The following is a 17,624-nucleotide window of genomic DNA, read 5'->3' as shown; positions in this document are numbered from 1 at the left end:
TCTTTGTAATCTTCAAATGGGTCTTATATACATCTTTCACGAGACACAAGAGAACTCAATTCAGTGTGCACTGGGTTCTGTTTTATAATTTGATACAAATGTATTATTAAAGGGATAGTTCACCCAAAAATGAAAGTTTTATGTTTATCTACTTAACCCCAGGGCATCCAAGATGTAGGTGACTTTGGTTCTTCAGTAGAACACAAAGAAAGATTTTTAACTCAAACCATTGCAGTCTGTCAATCATATAATAGAAGTGAATGTGAATCACGGTTTTGAGTCAAAAAAACAATCACAAACAAAACCATATTAAACCCTGCGAAAAGGTTTTTTTTTTTTTTTTTTTTTACCTCTGATTCACTGCAATGTCCAAACTGTCCTGAGCGCATTCTCAATAGCCGGCGCGTGATGCGTCTTCTTGTTCTTGCTTTACAGCAGATCACCGACATATATGTGCATTACTGACACCTATCTTTCAAATGGACCATTGACCCTCAATCTACAATCCCAATTAGGAGTGTCAATGGTCCATTTGAGAGATAGGTGTCAGTAATGCACTTATAACTCCGCAATCCGCCGTAAAGCAAGAAGAAGAAGAAGAAAGATGCGTCATGTGCCGGCTGTTAAGAACACACTCAAGACAGTTCAGACATTGCAGTGAATCAGAGGTAAAAAACCATATCAATTAAATGACTAACAGACTGCAAAGGTTTGAGTTAATATTTGTCTGCGTTATACTGAAGAAACAAAGTCACCTATATATTGGATGCCCTGGGGTAAGCAGATAAAAATCAAATTTTCATTTTTGGGTGAACTGTCCCTTTAAAAATGCGTGACAGGCTAATTAAATTAATTCATAACTTTTTACATTTTAATCAGTCTTTTAAAAATATATATTTTTAATCTTTATTTGTACATTGTTGTGTTGCATTGCATTATATGTTTCTATGATGAAAACTATGAAGCTTTAATCATAAAACTAAACATTCTAAATATCATCTTGCTTAGACAAATTATTGTGAGATATAGAGTGACAACTAGAGTGTAAGTAGTCTGCTATACTGTTATAAAGTATAATACTATTACATTACAAACTATTCAAATTTAATCTCACATTTTGGTCATTGCATATTTTTGCTCAGTTTTGTCCACGGTAAGTCAAAGTCACCTTTATTTATATAGCGCTTTAAACAAAATACATTGCGTCAAAGCAACTGAACAACATTCATTAGGAAAACAGTGTCAATAATGCAAAAAATGCACAGTATAAAATCAAAGTGTTTTTCTCCTATGAGTATGAGCTCCATATTCTCCTATATCATACTATATTACCCATAAAAACCTTAATATCAAATATATTCCAAAAAAAAAAAAAACATTTCATTTATTATTTAGGTCTTTGCTAATTTTAGCCCCTCTGTGGCCCCTCCATTTGAACATTTCTGCTATTGCCACTGCTTGAATGGAGCATTGGTGTGTGTGGGTGTGGGTGTGGGAGTGTTTGTGAGTGGTTCATTGAGTGTGTGTTGATAAATGGGGTCAGGCATGCTAATCTCTCCTGTTAAACTTACACAGCTGAACGGATTTGAGGTGTGCCAAAGTTTACAGTTCAGCTTTACACTGCACTTACAGGAGACTATGCAAATCCAAAAACAATCATACACTTACTCTTCAATTGGAAGGAAAACTGCTGAGCCCAAAAAGATACATGAAACCTGAACAGAAACTGTACATCAGTGTACACTTTTCTGTACACAGTCGCATAAATACTTCCAAATTTGCTATTTGTGATACTTGTAGTTAGTGTTAGAGAAATGGATTATGCAGAAGTAACTAGTGCCCTGTAAATATTTTAACATTTTAACACTTTATAATAAGTAATAAAGTACTTTTAAACCATTTGCAATCTATTTCATTGTAGTTAATTCATAGTTGTAGAAATACCTTGTAGTCCTTACCTTGACTTTTTTTAGTAAAATATTCCATAGGGCTGTCACTTTTGTGAAAAAATCATTTTTCGATTTTTAAGACATAAGTGTTCATTGAATTGATTGTAAAATCGATTTTCCATGTCTAAAAAAAAAAAGCCGTTTCCTTTTTCAACGTCAAATAACGGACGAACGTAAAGAGAGCACTGGAAACGCAGTTCAGCAATATTTCTTATTTATTGGCATGAAGTTTCGTTCAGAATAACAAACAGCAACAGGAGTGCAACATTCTCGAAAAAATATATATGCAGAGGGGGCAGCTGCCATAACAAAAGAAAAACATCACTGCAGGCTTCTACTCGGCTCCCTTTATGATTTAGGCAATTCAAAAATCTCCAAGATTATTTTAAATAATGATTCAATCCATGTTAAACAACTGTTCAAAAAATGAAACTTTAAATGGACTTGAGAACAGGCCATGTGTGTTTTTTTTATTGAACGTAACCGACACTTAGGCTAGGCGGCACTAGGCAGGCATAATGAAATGCTCAAAAAAAAAAAAATTATTCAGTATATGTCCAGCTGTTGAGAAGACGCGCTCCGACCGCACTGATGTCCCAGGGACACTCAGGTACAGCTGCGCAAGGTGGGGGTATTACTGCCAATTTTCCATCACAAAAGCCGGTGGCTGTCAGCTTGCAATGGTCCTTTTCATAACTCAGAATCTCCTATAGCTAGATGCGCGAATGAGGCGAATTCACCTCTACCGCGCCGCGAGACCTCCAGACAACGCATCTTTACATTGACTTAACATTGAAATCATTCGTGCCAGACGCTCTATTCGCGTTTGGTGTGGACACAGCATAAGAGATCGCTTTCGACATCACTGGGTCTTGTAGGTGGGTAAAATGCTGGTATTTTCTGTCTAGCTTTCGCAACGCATACTGCACTTTCAGAATTCTTTTTCTTTTTCTGCTTGTTTGTGAGTTTTGTTACATTAATTTAACATTTGTTAATTGTTTAATTCTTTTAAAATTAATAGTGTACATATTTGGTTAAAATCAATTCCCTATTTTCATTTTCGTAACTTTTTGGTTGGTCCGAACGATTGTGCAATCGATTTTCGAACTAAAAGGGACAGCCCTTATATTCCATGACCACAACTGGTAAAAGTTCTGAGAAAATCAGAATTTTTTTATAACTACTGAACTCCAAAAAATCCAAAATAGACCATTTTGGTTACAAAAGTAGATTTTTAACATGTGTGCTGTGTAATATTATTGATCAGTGTGCTTTGTAATGTTTAATGAGGTTGTGCATGAAAAATACAGATATATTTTATTTAACAAATATTAAAATCTCAAAGTACTGGAAAACCCATTTACTGTGAACACCTGTTAAATCGGGCTATAGTTGATTTAAGAGAATTTTTAAGAAGTTATAAGAGAAATCTGAAATGGGCTTGAAGTAAAGATTGTTAAATGCACACTCAGAAGTAATACCCGTATAAAGATAAGATAAATATTTTATGCATAAGGGTTTCATTGTTACATTTCCATATTCATCACTTATGTCTGATCATTTTGGCACATAGACACATCTATGCAGATTCCGTTTGTACAGTGGTCTAGGGCCACTGAGACGGAGCCAGAAACCAGCCCACACAACAGTTAACAGAAAATGCTTTAAAGTTTTTTTTCATTATTGCATTTCACGATGTGGAGGGGTACATTTTGATTTGAAATATGACTATTTGTGTTATTATTCCCTTAGCTTGACTGCCATAATGGTCATATCAGGATGAGACATCTCAGTTGACTGTGACACTGATGTCTTAATTCTCTGACGGCCGTTTTGTAATGCTTAATTTTTCAGATAGTCTTATGTAACACCAACTGTTGGGCCTTTATTTCCTCTGTTTTGGCGTGGAGCCGATATCGGACATCCATCCATCCATGCATCCCTCCATTCTTTAAACTTTGTCCTATGTACAGGGCTCCAAACAAAAAAAAATCGAGTAAGGAGATGTTGGCTAGCCTGGTTCTACCAGACTCTCATACATTTCATTTGTACAGAGAGTCTGGCCTCGCTCCATTGAGAAACGTTTACTTCCTTGTAGGCGGGTTCTCTGTTAAAGTTCTAAACTATTGGATCTGCCCAGAGTCACTCAGGATCTGCCATAGCCAATCGCTAACGTGTGGTCATGACGTATGTCATGCGCCGAAACCGGGTATATACCAATATACCAGGTTGTCCTGGTATATTGTCGAGGCTAGCATTTGACGCCATTTGTTGTTTAGCAGCCAGGACTCGGGGCTTCCGAACACCAGGCTAAAGCGTCCGTCCAAAATGTCACGGTCATCGTGCACGCCGAGCTGCCCAGCACTAACTCCTAACTTTTCTGCCTCCTTCACTTGGTCCTCCATTAGTGCAACAAGCGGGGAGACGACAACAACTATCGGCTTTGCATCCCTATCGTTCGCCTTAACTAACTCACTCACCACTAGCGGAGTGAGCTGGAAAATCTTTTCCCGAACCCCGTGGGAAGGAGGGCCACAACATCATGGCCACCAACAAAACTTTGCAAACATTGTTCTTGCTCCGGCTTTAACTTCTGTATATTCGGCAGTTTTGCAACAACGGACCAAATAGCATTACTCACGTTTATCTCCGCTGCCATTACTCCAACTCAAACTGACGCACTACATCAACGTCATCGTTCTCAGCCACTCCCTCTGTTCGCTGATTTGTCCTACAAAAAATTTGGTTCTGGAAACCTAAGAATATACTGCAAACCCAGACGGAGTACTGAAGGGAAATGAAATTGAGCGGAAGTACGTAGGAGGGCGGAGCCAGGCTAGATGTTTGCTCCTATAAGGAAAAAAAAACTTAGGCACCAAATTATTTTTTTAGGTGCCACAATATAAATGTGTTTTATTTATTTTATTATTATATTTAATGCAATTTCAATCATACTGTCATGTGTTTGTCTCATCTTTTCTTGACTTTATCAGCATTTTAATCCATTTTGTAGATGACCTGGGAACTAAGGTTCGCTTAAAGTGATAATTAAATGTATTTTCCAACTGGGACCATATCATGGACCATAAGCATCAATTGGCCACTGAGTGTAGTTTGGGCTCCTCCTCAATGCATCCTGGAAATGTTGTCATACTCTCCAATAAATAATATGAAGAACCTTTATGTTTCACAAAATGTTCTTTGTGGCGAAAGAAGGTTCTTCAGATTATAAACAGTTGAGAAAGAGATGATTCTTTAAAGAACCTTTGACTAATTGGTTCTTTGTGGAAATTTAAGAATGTATGTCTTGCACACTTTCAGCTGATTTTCTTAATTAGTAAAATGCAATTTTATAGGAGTTGAGTCATGTAGACAACAGGTTAAGTAAGAAATTAAAATGCAATAGCACATAAATATGGAAAAATACTCCTCTTTATGGTTATTTTTCTAGCTGACTGGTGAGCTTATGGACACCGAATGGTTATTCTGAGGTAAATGTATATTACGTTGCAGTGTTTAGAAGGTTAAGTTCTTTTTAAGAAATTTGAATAATTTTAAAGCTGATACTTTGTTTATTAAAAAGTAACAAAGCACAAAGCTTTTTGCAATTACTGGAAGGCAAGTGCACCTCAAATAATGAAGTTCACACATTAACAGAACACAACATAGACCTAAGATCTTGTTAAGAAGAAGCCATTTTATTAATGATTATAAACAAGAATTGTTAACAATATTGCCAATATCCACACTGCTGGAAGCTTTACCTGTTGTAATTTGTTGCACGAAATACAGTAGAGGTTGTTTTTCCTCACATTCACTGCTTACATCTACGTCATTTCGATCTCTCTCGTGCTGTACAGCAGAGCTGTGTTGTGTCAGAGTTGTTGCGCAGCAAAGAATGAAGACTGTTTGAAACTATTTTTTTCCACTAAAACTGTAATGCGCATTGTCTCGTTTAATATGTGAACATAGCAAATGATGCAATCGCAAAATAAAACTGGGAAAAAGGCATTACATGCAAATTTTTAAGTTATAGAGTGTAAGTACATAGGCCTAGTCGCCAGTGGCGACCTCAGCAAAAACTTCACTCGCAATTTAATATTTTTGGTCAAAAATGCGACCGTTTTACTTGCAGTTTGTGGCTCTCTATGTAGAATGCTGGAGCTTACCCAGCATCTTGGGCCGACGGCAGGGAAACACCCTGAACAGATGGCCAGTCTATCACTGGGCTAACACAGACGTACACACTTTCACACTCACGCCTACAGGCAATTTTACTGTCTCATATCACTTGACCTGCATGCCTTTGAATTATGGGGAAACCGTACTGAGGTAGCAGTGCTACCCACTGAGCTGCCAGATATCTAACTTGTTCCTGCAAAAATGTATGTGTCCCTTACATTTAGGTTTAATTTATATACAGCTAATTACATTAATGTATTTGTTATCCAGTGAAGCTGCATATTTAAAGCTGTTAAGTGAGAAAGCACATTGATATTTTCATGTATCCGACAGAAATCTTGCCGTGCCACAGAGCACCATTTACATAGCTTTCCATTAAATTACATTACATTTGTCCCAAATTGTTGTTAATGAACATAATGTTGTAGCCGCACTTGGTTGTACATAATTATTAACTCAAATGATATATAGGGAATTTGAATAATTAATCAGGAATATGATTAATATATATATATATATATATACATATATATATATATCATATTACAGTTGCATTAAAATTATTGAAGATGAAAAATAGGTCAATTGTATATATTAATAACTCATCACAAGGCACTGTAATTTACTCATTAATATTTCAATATTCTATTCTTCATATCAATTATTGTGATATCTTTTACTAGAAATTAATGTAAATCAAACGTGGTTCGTCCAGCAAACGGCCGTAAGATTAACTTATTAACTCTCAGTAACGCTATCACTTCTTATAATTCCAGGACAAATAGTTTCTGGCCATGAAACCATTCTCCTGTCCTTATAAAATCTAGATTACTTAAAAGTAACAAATAAGCTTTGTAGCTAAGATCGACATTTCATTGACTTTGTAACATGAGCAACTTAGACAGACAATCTGGAGTATATGGAATTTAATAATTGAACTAATAATACATCAAACTATGATTTATACAGAGTAAATATGTGTACGACAATATAGACCGTAAACTTTGTACAAGACATAACGGAATCCAAATGAGGGAGAGAGAGAGAGAGAGAGAATGAGTGAGAGAGGATGAATGAGAGAATAGGCGTGATCACAGAATCACGCGCTCAGTTATGCAAACTCACAGACAGTAACCCTTGAAAGACAACAACGAATCAAATCATAGACAAACTTTAAATCTCCATAGAGAATGATACTTGAATGGGTCCAGCGTGCGTGTGAGCGTGGTCTTTTGAGACTCGCCAGACCAGCGTGCGTGTGAACAGCGTGAGCTGGAGCAGCGTGATCCTTTGTGGCAAGGCGTGTTCTTTCGTGTCTTCCAGTGGTTGCTGCGGAATCGCGCGATATTTGAAAGGTCCAACAAAGCAATGGTTTAGAATTCGTCTTCCTCGTGTGGAGAGGCGAATAGGTGAATAAACTTAGTACAGAAAAGAAACAAAAACAACGGGATAAAAGCTCCCGAAGGAGCCATGAGTAAGAGCTGTTCTCTCAGCCACCGTGCGGAGAGGGAGGGCGATAGGAGAGCGGACCAAGGCCGCGAAGAAGGACGAGCAGGGTCAGAAGCGGGGAAGCGAAGAGAGAGCTAAGGAGGAGGAGGAACTTCCTGGGTCAGCTCTTATGGCTTGAAATGGTTCACGCCTCTGTTCGCGTGAACCACCAATGAATGTCCGCGATCTGAAGCGGAAAAAAGTTCCTTTGTCTCTGGGGAAACACCCACTCTAATAAGTTCTGGCTTATAAGATTTCAGCAGTGATATTCCAGCAAGTTCGTAATTCCAGATTAATACATTTTACACACCTTTTATACAGGTAGATAGTTGGGTCACAACATGACAATTCCAAAAACACCAAACAGTACATATATAACTGATAGAAACACGACGTTACATTCATATGCAGAATTACACACATTTAAAGATTAACACACGATAAAATTGTGGATACTCCAATTTTTGATTATGGAAAACATCTAATGCACTAAAAAACAATACTTAATACATTTAGAATACATTGAGAAAAGGTAATAGTTTAGGATATATTGAGAGAAGATGCCAGTGAGCTGGCTTTTTGCTGTCCTGTTTCCCAGTGGGATCATAAAGTTTTATGAGCTGGTCAGGAGTAGGGTTACAGCTCATGATTCTACTTGAGAACATTAAAATTAGTAGAAGAATTTCCAATTTGCAAATCAGCAATTTATAATCCTCGCATAACAAGGATTAACCATCTTATGCAAAACACAAACCTATTCAAAATACATATTATTAAGGGCTTACATAAAGAGCCTAAAGAAAAGTTTGTTTGTGTGTGTGTGTGATTATGTGTGTGTGTGTGTTGTGGAATGTGTTCCTCCTTTGAGGCTCGCGTGGGTATCCCTGGACAGTCTCAAGAGGTGTAATAACTGTCACCCACGGCAGGATGTTGCCGACATCGCGGCGCCCTAAATGGTGATTTATGTTAGAAGATGTTGTAAAACTGGTCTTTGAGTGCAGAATGTGTTAGAGTTAGGATTCATTAATATGGAACAGATGGCTGAAATACCATCAGCTCATTAGTGTTACAATGTTTTCAACCTAGGCTGGAAGATTGTGTATTGTGCATTTTTCAGCAAAACTTTTGTCTGTGTTTGTCTAATAAAGTCTGTATGCTTCATTTTGATAGCTATTATATAGATTGTGCTTTCTTTTTCCATTTTGTTTTTTATTTAAAATACCGAATTTTAAACTCTATGCCACTTTGTTAATTCTTGAGATAAACCTTTGCTAGTTTGGTGATTAAATAAACCGTTTTGGACCACTGGTTAAATTGAACGTGATGCGTCCAGTGTGTGTGTTACCTGTAGAGTGGCCTTTTTTGGCCTTGGGTGTGACAAACATATTTAGTTTGATTAGATAATCATCAAGTTTTCTAAAATAGAAGCAAATAAACTGTGAGATTATACATACAATATCCATATGTAATATAATTTCAATGCTATGGCCTCTGTGTAGATATTTAAAGATGGCCATCTTTAAGCATTACAAGTAATCGGTGTCCATTGGTAACATTAACTAAGATTAATAAACACTAAAATTATTGAGTGTGTTAATTCAACAATTGCTTATTTATTTTTACATTTTAAAGTTGCATCTGTTAACATCAGTCAGTGAACTATGAATTAACATTAATCAATATAAATGTACAAAATGTGGTTCAGTACTTTTTTGTTTTTTGTTAAATAATAAAGCACTTTTTTAGTTTTCGTTCAATATCCATTTTAAAACAGTATCGGTTGATACTGTTAAATATTGGTTGATTAATCTATATGAGCCAGTGTGGTCCAACCCAGCTATCGGCCGACCTCTGATATTTTGCCATATCACCCAGCCCTACAATTTTTTTTTTTTTTTATGTTTAACTAATCAACTTACAGTAACCTAAATAATTCAAGTAACATTCTCTTTGTAAAACTATCTGGTTAACGAAAGTATACCGCACATGAAGTCAACATGGTACATACATGTAAACTAAATGAACTTGTTTAATATCTTTGCAGAAACAATGCATGAAATATGAAGGCAAATATTATACAAATCTGTCATAAAATATCCTATGTTCAGAATAATATAAACAAGGAAAAATGCTACATATTTCTTAGCTAGAATGTAGACATTCGGTTTTAGAGGTCAACTTAGAAATTCAAGGCATTTCAAATTCAAAATAGCTAAAAATATAACATCAGTATAGGATATTATTACAGTGTGAATTTTAATGGTTCAAGCAAAGTAAGTGAATAAAGAATAAAAATAGTATTTGTTTCAATGTATTGTATCTGTCCATTAGTGATAAATGCCTAATAAACCTGTTTCTGTCTGTCACATGTTAAGGGGATACTTGACCCCAAAATGCAAATTTCGTCATTAATCACTAATCCCCATGTTGTTCCAAACCCATAAAAGCCCTGTTCATCTTCAGAACACAATTTAACACATTGTGGACGAAAACTGGGAGGCTTGTGACTGTCCCATAGACTGCCAAGTAAATTACACTGTCAAGGTCCAGAAAAGTATGAAAAGCATTGTAAGAATAGTCCATCTGCCATCAGTGGTTAAACCGTAACATTACGAAGCAAAGAGACTACTGTTTGTACGCGAATAAAACAAAAATAACAACTTTATTCAACAATTTGTCTCCTCTATGTCTGTCTGCATCACTGTAGCACTATTTTGGAGAATATGTGTTGGACGCAGGCAGCAGTTTCGCAATTTGGTACAGTTATCAACCTTTTATCCAGCAAAAAATATTTTGATATTAATATGATTATCATTAAATAAAATTACTCCGTGTCATGATGTTAGATTTTAGTCATGTTGCCAACGTGTGGAACAAACATAAATACAAACAATACACTTCTGAAAACCTGGTGTACAGTATGTATGTTAGTGCAGCAACAACGCGTTGACATCATCGATTACGTCGACTACAAAAATACGTTGACGTGCGTGAAATGCGTCGATGCATCACACTGTTTACATCTCACGTAATGGCATACTGGGAACGGAGAAAGTTGAATTCTATTACAAAAACAGAGACCACTGTTATCAAAAGTATGGAAATACTTTAAACAGAGGCCAAATAAAATGGCCCTTTGTTCCCTTTGCAAAACCGATATGGTGTACCACGGCAGCACAAATGCGATGCACGAGCACCTCAGAGGAAAACATCCTGGCGCTCTCCGGTGTTATGGTTTAACTGGTTACCGTGTGATCTGGTGACCAACTTCCTGGTTCAGGTCTGTGCTGCAGATGTGATGGAATGACCGCAGCAGATTCTGCGATTCTAAAAGCACAAACTGATGGGATATTATTAAGTGTCTAATAAACGCAGACTTGCTCATTGATATTACTTCTGATATTCTTGAAAAGATTACAAATTATTGGTATGATCACCCATAGCGGCTGAAGTAAGGATAAAATAAAAAATTAAGTCTGTGTTGGCGTTCACATATCGCTCCTAAAAATGTGCGGAAAACGCAAGTCGCACCGCTTTCTCCTTCTTTCCAAAGCACTCGGGCAGTTGCGCCCCTGGGGCGTCTGCCGTTGCTAAGCAAACATGATGTGCTCTCTCCATGAAGACGCGGAAATTTCAGCAAAGGATAAATAGATTTGCAGCACTAAAAATCGCTTCAAAATGGCAATCCATATACAGCTATGATCAGCTGTTCCCTCATCTTAGCTGAGCTTTCAACGTTGTTACAGGAAAGGATGGAGCTGATTGGTTAGTTCTTGTCACATGACCCGCGGTGCGCTTGCGGCATTCTGAAAAGTTGAGATGTTTTTAACTCGATGCGGTGCGGACGTGCCTGTGTCGCTTCCATTATGAGCGCGCATACCGCGCGCCTACATTGGAAATAACGAACTTGTGAATATGTGAACGGCCCCTTAAAAGACAGCGCGCCGCGAGACAACAGTCACAAACCACCGAGCTACCCCGAATCAGCTCCAGATCTCTGGAAACCATGCTAAACCATAGCAGAACCCTGACTACATTTTATGGTTTGTGATGCTAAAGAACATTTCATGACGTCTCAGACAACTGTAAATTTGTGGCTACTGTGGTTTTATTATAAACGCTATCGTAAACTCATATTTACCATAGTAAAATAATTTTCTTTGTATACTGTAAAAACTTCAACCACATCGGTTGAAAAAGGTTGAAATATTATATTAGAAGTTGTACTTATATTTTTTTGTAAAGTTATCCAAAGGATTCATTAGCTAATCAAAAAAAGAACATTAGATTAATTAGTTATTGTAGTAATAAAAATAATCGTTAGAGTAGTCGACTAATCAAAAAAATAATCGTTAGATTAGTCGGCAGAAAAAATAATTGTTAGTTGCAGCTCTAATGTATGTATAAATATATATTTTTTCCATCCATGTACGACCATGGTAAGTCCGTGATGTCTTTCTCTGTACAGTGGATACAATAGAATATGTAATCTGTTGTAATGAAAAAAATTGTCTTTTTGAAATATGATGCTGGTGTTGATTTCACACTGAGTCAGTCTTTTGTATTAGTGTAGTCTGCTGATTTACACTTGTAAATTATGAAATTACTGATTTATTAGTATTATCTTCCTCTGAATTGCTGCAATAATAAATACACATACACACAAAGCAGGAAGAGTAACAGTTTGTTAGCTTTATTTAGGAAACTTGGTTTGAACTGTTTGCTCACATTTTTATTTACCAGTGGTTTACAGTTGTTCTTATTATTATTATTATTTATTTTATTGGTAAATGTAACATATCTCTCTCTTTCTCCTTCTGCTAGTGTGCTGCTTTGTGGTCCATAAACGTTGCCATGAATTTGTCACATTCTCATGCCCTGGAGCTGATAAAGGGCCAGACACAGATGTGAGTATGCAAATACAGTATACACACAAACAGTGGCTCTGTTCGACATTTCTCTCTCTCACTTGTCATCTTTCTAAAGTATATGTGGACTCGGTAGAATCCTATTACACATGTACTGACCTCAGCTAAAAATGTAAGTGCCACTCACAGTTCACTTGATAAAATAATGTTGATCTTGCAAAAGACCTATTAGAACTTACATTAGTTTAAAAGAATAATAAAGGTTTAATATTATATTAAACAAGTTGAAGTATGTGACTTTAATGGTGTTCAGATACTTTCTCCTATCCCCTTTGTGTGGGGGTGTGCACTGCAGAGAGAACTATAAGTAAACCATTCATAGGTGAGCTTAGGGCAGGACCGTTTTTTTTTTTTTTTTTTAAATCAATGACTGACTGTTGGCATATTCAGAAAGCTGTTTTGAAAGCAATGTTTATTTTTACAGTTCTACACAGTTGTGCAGAAATTATTTCAGCTTTCAGTCAACGTCTATGGTTGTCAGTTATGTCTCTTAATTTTCAGTTTGTGTTAACAGTAATGTTTTAACTATTTCTATCGTCTACTAAAATTGTCCCATATGATTTGTTACATTTATAAATTCAATGTAAATATTTTTTTTTCTTTTTACTCGTTATAATTTAGTGTTTTTTCATCTGCCACAGCCTAATAAGTTATTTAATTCATATTTAATTATTTTGCACATAATGTCTCTTACTTGCATTTCACACTCTTATTATTATTATTACTCTTATACATTTTCTATAATACATAACCATAAATATGTGTACTTGTAAGTGGTGTGTGGGAACTCTCTTGACAAATGGTGTATGGTGGAGTAACTAGAGATAATGTCAGAATGTCATTCAAGCTTCTGAGACACTCCTTTTTATAGAGCACAGCATGGACGACTGTCATACTCTAGCTGTGGAAAAAATTCTCAGTGAGAACTGTTTACAGAATCTGTGCACAGACTGGGTTTCTTTGTAAACGGTTTAATTGCATGCTCATACCAGTGTTTAAAGTCTGAGCAGATTTTGTGAAGGGCAAAATATGTGCACACGCACACACCCTGCTTCATTGCGATTAGTTGAAACTGCAGGAGTAATAGCATTGCGAACATCCTTGTGTTACTGAACTTGAGAGCTCTCTGCATTTCATCTGTAAATGAATACCCAGTTCCTGAGAGGGGTCAGAGCAACTCACATCTGTTTTGAGTAAAGAGCTTTAATTGACTGAAGATTTCCTTTTATTATATACACGTGTATACACAGAACAAGCTTGAGGCTTATTCTGACTGGCAAATAATCAAAGCAATTGCTGGATTAATGCTACTCATTAAAGGATAGTTTAGCCAAAACTGAAAATTCTGTAATAATTAATAATTAATAAATATCTCACTCCCAAGTTTTTCCAAACCTGTATGAGTTTCTTTCTTCTGTTGAACACAAAAAAAAAAGATATTTTGAAGAATGTTGATAATCGAACTGTTGACGGTAGCCACTGACTCTCATAATATGAATAAAAACACTATGGAAGTCAATGGCTACCGTCAACTGTTTGTTAACCCACACTCTTCAAAATATCTGAATTTGTGTTCAACAGAAGTAAGAAACTTATATAGGTATGTAGTGGTTGACGGATATTGTTTTTTTGACAGCCGATGCTGATATCTTGGAAAGCAGGATGGCCGATATAAAGCCGATATAATTGTATTTATTTTAATTAATTTTTAAGAAATTTTTAATAATTTGAAAATGGATTAAAAATAAATGTGTAAGCTAAACATACTTTAAATGACAAAGTATTTTTCACAAATTAATAAATGTTTAATAAAAATATAAATAAAAAAGAAGTAAACACTGTAACCAACACGGCACTTAGTAATCTAGGAAGTCTGTTTGTATTGGGATTTAATCAAAATAAAAGTCTGGCTCACCGTTAAAAAAAAAGTCCCGCCTCAAACACATCAGCCAAACAGAAAAATTTATCGGCTGATGCCAATATTTGAAAATATTGGCCTTGGCAATATATTGGTTAACCACTACAGGTTAGGAACAAGTGTATGGAAACCATTCAATTTCATGAAAATAAACTGATGAAAAATTATTCAATATGGAGCTTGTCTGAATTTATTATGAAATGTATGACAAAAAATATTGTTTTCAGACATGAAAGTGTAGATGTTTTGTGTATTTGTGTGTATAAATGACTCACTAAACGCTAAACTGCCAATAATGTAAGCCACTGGCAGACTGTAGATAGCTGTTATTCATTGTATCGCATTAATAGAAAGCCAAATAATGTAATGATTTGTAAAACAAAGTCTTTTTCCAAAACTAAATTGTATTAGTATGTTCATGCTACAAGCCTCTAAAGGACTAAACTAGGAAGGATGCAGCCTTCCGTTTGAGAAACACAAATCATGAGACATACAAAATGTGCAGTGCTGGGGGTACTTCAAGGAGAGGTTTGAGAACCGCTGATTTAAAAATAAAAAAAAATAAATAATAATAATAATAATTAAAACATTAAATGGATAGTTTAACACATTAAAGGGTTAGTTCATCGAAAAATGAAAATTATGTCATTAATGACTCAGCCTCATGTCGTTCCAAACCCGTGAGACCTCCGTTCATCTTCGGAACACAGTTTAAGACATTTTTTATTTAGTCCGAGAGCTTTCCGTCCCTCCACTGAAAGTGTGTACGTATACTGTCCATGTCCAGAAAGGTAATAAAAACATCTTCAAAGTAGTCCATGTGACATCAGAGGGTCAGTTAGAATTTTTGAAGCATCGAAAATACATTTTGGTCCAAAAATAGCAAAAACTATTACTTTATTCAGCACTGCCTTCTCTTCCGGGTCTGTTATGATAAGTTCAAAACACTGCAGTTTAGTGATATCCGGTTTGCGAACGAATCACTCGATGTAACCGGACCTTCTTGAACCAGTTAACCAAATCAAACTGAATCGTTTGAAACGGTTTGCATCTCCAATAAGCATTAATCCACAAATGACTTAAGCTTTTAACTTTTTTAATGTGGCTGACACTTCCTCTGAGTTAAAACAAACCAATGTCCCAGAGTAATTCATTTACTCAAACAGTACACTGACTGAACTGACTGAAATTATGCAACATAAAATTACAGAAAAGCAGCCATGCTGAATAAAAACACAAATTCACTCTCTGACAGTAGGTGGCACTTATGAAACAGCAGCAATATAGCATTTCTTTGGTTACCGCTGTAAACAAAGCAGCACTGCGCTTAAAAACACTAATATACATTATACAGAGGTAAGATGAAAAGAAAACTCTATCTAAATGTTTCTGAACATAATTCTTTCCTCTCAGCGATATATATAAAAGCCCACCCCAAATTTGATTCGTTTAACGTCAACTGACTTTAATCATCAAATATTTTCATCATTGCATCCCTAATATTGCAGTAAACGTAGAAAATTGTATATTATTTCTACAGATATTATCAACAACTTTAAATGAAATTTTTGTATCACCGCCATTTCATTTGTTTGTCATGTCTGGTGTAAAAGTTCAAATTACTCACAGTTCCATTAGTATCAAAGTTTTAGAGTCAAAGTTTCTGTAAGCTTTGGTATGTGCTATATTTAAGGGGGAAAAGGACTATACTGTCTAATAAAAAAATCCATTCCAAAGAATTTTGCATATTTTCTTAGTGCAGAAATGTCCATAGTTTCTGTGTAATGTAGGTCTACTAATGACTTCTGTGAGGAATACTCTTCCAGTCCAGTCCAGTTTTGTTTTGTGGTGTTTTTGTGGTTATGTTCTTCCGGCAGCTGCTTCTGCATCCATGGCACTGTGGATCAATGTTGATGTGTGTGTGTGTGTGTGTGTGTGTGTGTGTGTGTGTGTGTGTGTGTGTGTGTGTGTGTGTGTGTGTGTGTGTGTGTAGCAGGCTTTTCTAATAGAAAATCTCCATGACTCATTGATTCTATTACAAATCCATTAACTCCCTCAGCCCAGTGGAGGTTTGGGCCCATAACATCCCACCCCTCACAAAACATCTTAAGGCTAAAAGTAGGGATGGGCGTTTTCCACAAATATCACATTCAATATTTGAGCTCACAAAAAAAACGAATATTCGAATATTCGTTTATTTAAATTAAGTTTAATGAGTCAGACGTTATTTTTCAGCAACATTTGTTTTCGTCATTTTGAACAAGCTTACAATAAGCTTGAACATTACACATCGTGTTTTGTAGCTGAAAACCTTTAACAATGCGTGCAAACAAACAAAAGTACTTTTACAGAAAAGTACAGCAATTAGGCTATTGTACAGAATGTAGCTTACACTTAACTTTTAAACTGTCAGCAAATCTTTTTTGCTTTTTTTTCTATTGTTTCAAATGTTCTTGTTAAGAAATACGGGCATGTAAACATGATTGGGGGAAAGTCGGCTCCTGTTAACAATAAGGCCGGCCACGGAGAAAACGCGCTCTGACGCACAGACATTGGCGGGACTCACAAATAACGGTGTGCTAAGCGAATAAGTTTTGTGAAGCGCTTCGTGTTTTCGTTTCACCACTGAATGGGATCCTCATCTGGAGGAATACATGGCTCCAGCAAGAACTGTTCCCACTCGTCTCAGGCGCGTCCAAACAGCATCGAGTTAAAAACATCTCAACTTTCAGAATGCCGCAAGCGCACCGCAGGTCATGTGACAAGAACTAAACATTCAGCTTCATCCTTTCCCTTAACAACGTTGAAAGCTCAGCCAAGATGAAGGAACAGCTGATGATAGCTGTATATGGATTGCCATTTTGAAATAAATTTAGTAGCAGAGCTACTGAAAGCGATTTTTTTTGTGCTGCAAATCCATTTATCCTTTGCTGAAATTTCCGCGTCTTCATGGAGAGAAGGCGTCGCCTCAGGAGCGCTTCTGCACGAGCGCTTTGGAAAGAAGGAGAAAGCGGCGCGCATAGCCTTTTCCATGCCTTATTAGGCGCGATATGTGAATGGCCCCTTAATCATTCATTAATTATTTTTTGCTTGCATACACCTTCAAATATGCCGTGGAGAATCACAGAAAGTGACCAAATTAGGTTTTATTTTGAACTT

General features: G+C 36.2%; 1 protein-coding gene across 1 annotated transcript in view; it reads left to right on the top strand.

The window, feature by feature from the left end:
* The window catches only part of LOC132151997 (protein kinase C alpha type), a 132,356-nt gene that overhangs the window by 47,064 nt on the left and 67,668 nt on the right, over positions 1–17,624 (top strand). The window contains exon 3 of the mRNA XM_059560600.1: positions 12,444–12,526. Within this exon, the coding sequence (XP_059416583.1) occupies positions 12,444–12,526 (83 nt within the window). The remainder of the gene's footprint in view (positions 1–12,443; positions 12,527–17,624) is intronic.

This window comes from Carassius carassius, chromosome 10 (genome assembly GCF_963082965.1).
Source record: "Carassius carassius chromosome 10, fCarCar2.1, whole genome shotgun sequence".
Classification (NCBI taxonomy): Eukaryota; Metazoa; Chordata; class Actinopteri; order Cypriniformes; family Cyprinidae; genus Carassius; species Carassius carassius.
This window is presented reverse-complemented; position numbering and strand designations above follow the sequence as displayed.